Here is an 8,313-nt window from a genome sequence, read left to right as displayed (position 1 = left end):
GTAATTCTTCTCTACCAATGTGCCAAATATTACCAATGTAATTACAAACGTAATTCCTCACTACCAATGTGCCAAATATTACCAATGTAATTACAAACGTAATTCCTCACTACAAATGTGCCAAATATTACCAATGTAATTACAAACGTAATTCCTCTCTACCAAGGTGCCGAATATTACCAATGTAATTACAAACGTAATTCCTCTCTACCAAGGTGCCGAATATTACCAATGTAATTACAAACGTAATTCCTCACTACCAATGTGCCAAATATTACCAATGTAATTACAAACGTAATTCCTCTCTACCAAGGTGCCAAATATTACCAATGTAATTACAAACGTAATTCCTCTCTACCAATGTGCCAAATATTACCAATGTAATTACAAATGTAGTTCCTCTCTACCAAGGTGCCAAATATTACCAATGTAATCACAAACGTAATTCCTCTCTACCAATGTGCCAAATATTACCAATGTAATTACAAACGTAATTCCTCACTACCAATGTGCCAAATATTACCAATGTAATTACAAATGTAATTCCTCTCTACCAATGTGCCAAATATTACCAATGTAATTACAAACGTAATTCCTCACTACCAATGTGCCAAATATTACCAATGTAATTACAAACGTAATTCCTCACTACCAATGTGCCAAATATTACCAATGTAATTACAAACGTAATTCCTCTCTACCAAGGTGCCGAATATTACCAATGTAATTACAAACGTAATTCCTCTCTACCAAGGTGCCGAATATTACCAATGTAATTACAAACGTAATTCCTCACTACCAATGTGCCAAATATTACCAATGTAATTACAAACGTAATTCCTCTCTACCAAGGTGCCAAATATTACCAATGTAATTACAAACGTAATTCCTCTCTACCAATGTGCCAAATATTACCAATGTAATTACAAATGTAGTTCCTCTCTACCAAGGTGCCAAATATTACCAACGTAATTACAAACGTAATTCCTCACTACCAATGTGCCGAATAATACCAATGTAATAACAAACGTAATTCCTCTCTACTGCGGAATAGTTGTCATTGATTTTTATCGTATCAGCTTGTGCCGGGCCATCAGCGACGGCCTTAAAGTCAGATGACTATTTCTTTATTTAGTTTTTAGTCGTATTCAAGATGGCTGCTCCAATGTAGTAAACATCAGAAAATTATTATTCGCATTTATTTTATTATAACTTGTACGCTAGCTGACTGTGACGTGTGAGTAAACCCCAGAAAATATCACTCCAGTGAATTTTCAAGCCACGGGTTCACTTTTGTATAGCCCTATTTCCGGATACTATATATCTCCATGTGGGCCTATATAATGTAATTGTTACTGTTCACTTGTTTCGTGCCATAGTATAGTATTGTATATTTACCGACACAACACTGACTTAGGAAAGTACAGCGGTAAGGTCAATACAACTACAGAACACAGAACAAAAATAAAATATAAGTGCAACTAAATCAAAAAACGCACAACAATCTCTAGTACAATTGTGTGTGTGACTAATAACTACAAAATAGTGATAATGAAGTTAAAATGAATCAAAATACACACTTAAAATAGAAATCACATAAAATATTAAGAAAAACATTTTATTTTGAAAAATTCATGAGTATTTCGTAGTATAGACCTGCTGTGATTGTTAAGTATAACTCTGGGAATTCAACACTGTAATGGCTTTTCCTCATAATTGATGCAGATATGCAGTGTATCAATATGCAATGGGGAATCATGTGTGGCCATTAACTATGATTTACTCACCATCACATCAAGTGTAAAATTTGGGGAGGGTGTCTACTGTTTTCACACATAGCATACCGTTCCTGTGGTACCATATCATCCCATAATGTGTACGACGGATCCGAAAATTTGGTGACGGAAGGAGCTACTGCTATTGAATCTCGTGGCCGAGGATATTTTTGTTTACCAACCGAACGGGAGGGGCGTGCTTCCCCCTAAATCCGCGCAAGCATATTATTATAGTTTAAACAAAGGTGCCTCTAAGTAATATCATATTTTCCACGTACACCCGAAGTCAAGGCCGTGATTTACGCCAAAATGTATTCATCCCATTCATAAACGATTTGTTAGATATATTTGATGTAGAAAGTCGTAATAAATAATCTAAAAGTTAGCTGCCACCTATATGACATTGTCATTTATTAAAATCGAAAATAGGTTTACAAACTTGCATTTAACAGTAAATACTGAAAGGAAAACGCGTGCTTTGATTTTTGTGCAATATTGTGCAATGTACTAGTACTTTGCATAATTGAACAATTAGTTTATCTTGGTAGTCATCATGTGCAGATTTTACCGATTTCTAGATTTTTCAGTCCTATATCTTGTATTTCTGTTGTAATTTACTCAGTTTTTTGTTGTTATTTTAGCTTAACCATGCCTTAGTTTTTCTTGTTTGTGTGCATGTATCCATTTATACCCATTTAACGTATGTTTAAATGATTAAATAAATATACTGGTAGATTACTATCACACTACATATACATGGGGCCTGCTACGTAAACATCGCGTGACCTCGAGTCTACAATCATGCAAAAGACGTCCCTGAGTCGAACGGTCACAGGTCGGTGAGAGTTCTCAAGTAAACCAGCGTCGACATACGAAGAGTACAATGGACGTCCAGGCTGCTGGTAGGTTAGTAATAATGCTTGTTATCATATGTACATGATTGTAACCAATCCTAGTATCTGTCATTACAGGGTGTACGCTAGTTATATTAGCTTACTTTAGAGTGAGCGACAAAGGCACAAAAGTCACACTTTGTTTCCATTGACAGAAAATCGTATTTTTGACATTTCAAGCCCTCCTTAAACGGTGTTACTGCACTTACTGCGAACATGGAGGTAGAAAAGAGCGTCCTCACTCCTTCTCTTTTCTACCTCCATGCTGCGAACAAGTAACACAAGTTCCCGTATGTACACAGTATGATTGGCTCTCTTGTATCTGTTACGTGATCCAATTCATTTTAAACGCATGACAACTACGCGACATATGCTCTTTCATTCAGCATTTATCTTTTATAGATTATTAAACGCAGCCAACTATCTAGGTCACACACCGAAGCACACCATTCATCATGACTTAGATGACAGTCTCTCTATAGATAGAGGGACTGTGCTTAGATGGAACACGCGTTTAGGCTAAATGGACTTTAGATACAAGAAATTGTTCCCCGTGTGTTTTTGTAAGTTTTTTTCACCTATCTGCAGTGTGTTAACACTTACTTCTATGGATGGTGTTCACACATGCAAATGTTTCTCTGTTATGTATTAACGGAATAACTTGGTTAGCTTGGTTACCCCAACTTTTCTAATCGTAATTTTACTCTTCCAGATTCATTCCACATTCCATATTAAAGGGCGGTAGTCGTCGCGCTGCGCATGTGCGACATCTTCTAATGAAATCCACAAGTATAAGGTTTGACTTGGGCGCGATTTGCACTAATTACCGCCGGTGACTCGTTTGATACCTTCCAATCACCTGAAAATACCTAATTGAAGCTTGGTAACGTCTCAGTTTGTATTCGTTGATCTACGCAACAGTCAAAGTCGCCATCTTTGTTTATATGAGACCCATATATCTCGCGCATGCGTGGCGCGACGACTACCTCCGGCGACTACCCCCCTTTAAAGTTCATCCTAAACGTCAGTTCCACCTTAAATATGGCTTGTATTGTGAGAATGAAATTCTTTCTCATAACAAAAGCTATTAATACCTGGTAGTCACCATTCAAATACGTGTGGGTGTGTGTTGACCGCAGTTCAGTAAAACTTGGTGCTTAGGTGATCTGGAATAGCTTTTTATTGAAATCCGTGCATATTAAAGCGGGAGGGTCGTCACCTACGCATGCGTCAGATGGCCATAGCGTGTCATTGTTGCTCATAGATCATTTTTGGTAGTCACGTAGTTCGGCAGTGCTTCGCCGCCATTTTGGATTTTGAAAAACCCTTTCTGGGGATCCTGGTCTAAAAAGACTTTGGCGTGATTTTGACCACCATTTTTAATTTTCGAAAAACATTCAGGCATCAACCATTAGTACATGATTTTTTCAGTGATCTTTTTCAGATTTTGTATTAATCACATGGTTCGGCGGCCATCTTGGATTTTGTATTTAACATTGACCAGTTACTCATGATCTATTTGTCCAATGGACGTGATATTCAACATGCACAGTCTACCGTGTGAAAATCATGTTTCCAAAGTCACGTGGTTTGCATGTTGTATTAGTTGGGCATTACACAGACTACTCTAATCTCAAGCTTCTTTTCACTCAGCCGTTCAGAATAAGAAGATTGTTGAATGTTTTGTTGAATTTGTTTCAATGCATCATGGGAACCCCCTGTACAATATGCACTGTAATTTAAATGAACAAAACATAATATATTAAGATGGGGAGTTGCCATTCGATTTTTTCGCTTTTAATTGGAATTTCGTAGCTGGGCTGGGTGTCATGTGATCTAAGTAACATGCAACAAATGTATATTGAAATTATTGGACAAGAGATATAGGTGACCATGGTTACTAAAAAATAGTAAACGTAGACTGACATAACAGATGACAATATAAGGTCGAGTGACCTCATTAATATGCATATATCAAGCACTGTCGCTGAAAGGAACATGCAACCAGTACTATAACGATGGCATCGGACAAAAGGTATGACTAATAATGAGATGGCCATATATGATCATGTAACCTCATTACTATGCACAACTATAAAATCTCAGGACTGTGGATAGGATCATGTAACCAGTGATTATATTAGACAAGAGATATGACTGGTATATCAGATGACCATATATGGTCATGTTAACTCAATATTAAGCATGACTGGGATAGCTCAACGACATTTGATGATAAGGACATGCAACCAGTGACATAATGAAGTCATTGGACAAGAGATGAGAATAATATGTGGTTAATATAACAGAGTGATACATATGGTCATGTGATCTCGAACATACATAACTGAAAAATGTCGAGCACTGTGAATAATGTAGACATGCAAATGTTATAAGGAAGGCATTGGACCATATATGGTCATGTGATTACATTGATATGCATAAACAGTAATGCCTAAATAATATTGATGTTACATATATGTAACTAATGCTATAATAAAGATATTATCATATCAATATAGCATATAGTTATTAATTTTATTAATATACATAGCTTCAATCAGGTCTGCTTATTTATGCTGCCTTCAATGCCTTCTTTTTTAGCATTAAACAGCGTTACTTGATTTGCAGCTATATGTAAATAATGTTATTAATGATGAATAAGCTGAACTCTCAACCACATTTTTGTAACACTATTTAAGGTACATTTATGAAGAAATTGAAGCCATAAAAACTGAACTGGAATCCAAAACTATATACAGACCCAAGGTTGGTATTGTTCTAGCAGATGGGTTTGAAAGTCTAACCAGCATCATACGAAACCAAGAAACAGTCTCTTACGCTGATATCCCTACGTTCCCAATCAGTAAGAGTAAGTAAATCGCAAACCATCAAATTCTACTTCTACATTCTTTAATCGGACATTTTGTTCATGATGCAGAGTTGTACATATAAATTGGGGTGTAACAAAATCACGTGATCAATTGTGGGGTCTTAATTAAAATGTTGCAGTGACACCGCAATCAGATTTCGATCAAGAGTTAACTGGGAAGTTTGTGTTGAAGGGTAGATAGAAGTGTATTTTAAGCACATAAGCCATTCGTCATTTTGGATTTTGTATGCAGTTAACTAGAAAATACCTTCAATACATGGCATTTTACTTATTGCTTGTTTTCTCTGATATGAATACTGTTAAATATAGATAAATATAAACCTTCACTACTGCAGGTGTACAATATGGTGCTGATTGGTTGGATAATGCAATATCCTTGCATTTATGTACCAGGCCAGGACCCTGTTCGTCTTGAAGGAGTGTTTAATCAGACATAAATACATTCAGCTCTGACACATAATAAATGAAATCTGGCTGATTCTATTGTTCTGGTGGCTACACATTAGAAACATGTAAAACTACACAATTTCCCCTGTGAGGGCGCATTTTTATTAATTATACTAGTCTATATTATTTTCAACAATTGCCATTACCGCTTACTTTTGTTCTTCAAGAAGTATTTTTCACAGTCCTTTATTTTTAAATTATTTACTTGGCTATTCCCCAACATCACACACACCTTTGCTCCCCATTGCCTCAATGAGTAAATTGGATTTTAGAAAAGCACTTTATTACGTAATCAGATTTATAATTTCAAGAATGCTAAGATATGTTATTGTTTTATTGTTGTTGTTTTTTTTGTTTGTTTTTTATATTTTAATAGTCAATGATAGATAATACAGGCCAAAATACAGTAGAGCAGTAATGATTTTAAACTTCACGAAAATACAAAATTATCCCCATTTGTTTAATGTAAACAGATTTAAATCTTTATGGCATCTCACTACATTGTAGATTAATTTCACAAAAGATTTAAATTCTTCTTTTACAGACATAATCTCCAAGACACTTTTATTTTATTCAGTTATTGTATGCCCGTAACAAGTATATTAAATTAAAGTAATACTCCAGTGTTGTAGACACACAATAACAGTTATGATAATTTGTCCTACTCCTCTATATTTTGCAGGTCATGAATCACATTTGATATTTGGTGATATAGGTGGTAAAACCATAGTATGCAGCAAAGGAAATGTTACTCAGATGGAAGGATTCCCAGCATGGCAGGTATGGCTTTGGCTGGCTTTCTGCAACCCACATTGCACGTGTAATTGAGACATATAGTATATGTAGATTGAATGGATATTGTTTTACAGGTGGCTATACCGGTGAGAGTGATGTCATTTATGGGAGCAGAGACACTCATTATTATTAACAAAGTACAAAAACTGAATGATAAATACAAGGCAGGAGACATCGTGTTAATCAAGGATCATATTAATCTACCTGGATTAGCCGGTGATAGTCCATTAGTTGGCATAAATGACCCAAGGTATGTTTATTTTCAAAGTCATAAATGTTTCCATCATACAGACTGTAGGATTCAATTGCAGCCTTCATTCAATGCCACCTTTATACATATACAGTTAAAACTGTCATCGTCTAATAGATCACTCATTATGTTATTTCTCTTATTTAGACTTGGTCCCCGTTTCTTTGGAATATCTGGTGTATACGACAATTGCCTTCGTCGTCTGTGTCGCCACATTGGTTCTGAACTGGACATAGACTCCATAAAAGAAGGCATTTATGTCCAGGCGAGTGGACCGTCGTTTGAAAGCAATTCGGAATTCACGTTCTTGAAAATGGTTGGTGCTGATATGCTTGGTGAGTGTTGTCATTTGTACTATACCACTTACAATAATATAAACCCTGGGCTTACCACTCTGGCAATATAATAAGATGATATAAACCCCCACAATTTGAGGGAGTGAAACAAACAAGGATTGGTCGATTACATTCTGACCTCTACAGTAAAATAGAAATCTCTTAAACACTCTTTTATAATTATCCTACATTTTATGTTGCATTTTTTTCACATTTGTCATAATTCAACATTTCAGAAAAATATTTTCATGCAATACACTGGTCGAAGGTTTCTTTTATAAATACATGTATTTTGTTAGTTTTTGTGACTTTGATTTGAACGCATTAAACATAACCAACTTATTCATGATCTGATGATTATATGACAATATTTTGTAATCGTTGTGTATTTCCTCATAGGCATGAATATGCTTCCAGAAATTGTGATTGCAAAAGCTTGTGGGATGCGCGTCTGTGCCATCGCCTTAGTGACAGATGGACAAGAAAGTGGTCACCCGGGCAACCTGATCCTCGATCATGACGTTGACTTAGACAGTGTTGCTTTAAGGAGCGAGGGGGGTTTCCGATCGTTGTTGTCTCGTCTTGTCTCTAGGATCGACGAGGAAATTCCATGAACTCATCTAAAGGCTATGTTCTGTTTTATGCAAGGGCGCCCTCCTGAAATGTCTTATCGATTTTCTGCACATTTGAGAAAATAAAATATATAAAATATACAACTATTACAATCGATTGCAGTATCCCGAATTGCAGATGACTAGGTGCTACCATCGTCTGATGACCCATGGAGACTATATAATTATAGAAACCTCTGACTTTTTCTGTATTTAAGTAATTTTATATAGAATTCAAGTAATTGAAAATTTATTTGATAAAGTATATAATGATATGCATAGATGATCTACTGTACGTGCAATATCAGTGTTCA

General features: G+C 35.8%; 1 protein-coding gene across 1 annotated transcript; it reads left to right on the top strand.

Moving 5' to 3' along the window:
• The first annotated feature begins 2,640 nt into the window (after positions 1-2,640).
• On the top strand, positions 2,641-8,107 carry LOC100377563 (purine nucleoside phosphorylase-like). The gene is made up of 6 exons (XM_006814556.3): positions 2,641-2,681; positions 5,371-5,540; positions 6,691-6,788; positions 6,878-7,053; positions 7,201-7,388; positions 7,788-8,107. The coding sequence occupies exons 1-6, from the start codon at positions 2,659-2,661 to the stop codon at positions 8,000-8,002; spliced, it is 870 nt and encodes a 289-aa protein (XP_006814619.1). The 5' UTR covers positions 2,641-2,658; the 3' UTR covers positions 8,003-8,107.
• The last annotated feature ends 206 nt before the right edge of the window (positions 8,108-8,313 follow it).

This window comes from Saccoglossus kowalevskii, chromosome 6, assembly GCF_978046115.1.
Source record: "Saccoglossus kowalevskii chromosome 6, keSacKowa6.1, whole genome shotgun sequence".
Lineage (NCBI taxonomy): Eukaryota > Metazoa > Hemichordata > Enteropneusta > Harrimaniidae > Saccoglossus > Saccoglossus kowalevskii.
Note: the sequence above shows the minus strand (reverse complement) of the source record. Positions and strands in the feature narration are given on the sequence as shown.

Bases quoted from the DNA above. Each gene is read 5' to 3' on its own strand.
- LOC100377563 (XM_006814556.3), top strand. From the start codon at position 2,659: ATGGACGTCCAGGCTGCTGGTAG. The intron at 5,541-6,690 runs GTAAGTAAATCG...TATATTTTGCAG, and splicing joins TACGTTCCCAATCAGTAAGA to GTCATGAATCACATTTGATA. The intron at 7,389-7,787 runs GTGAGTGTTGTC...ATTTCCTCATAG, and splicing joins GGTTGGTGCTGATATGCTTG to GCATGAATATGCTTCCAGAA.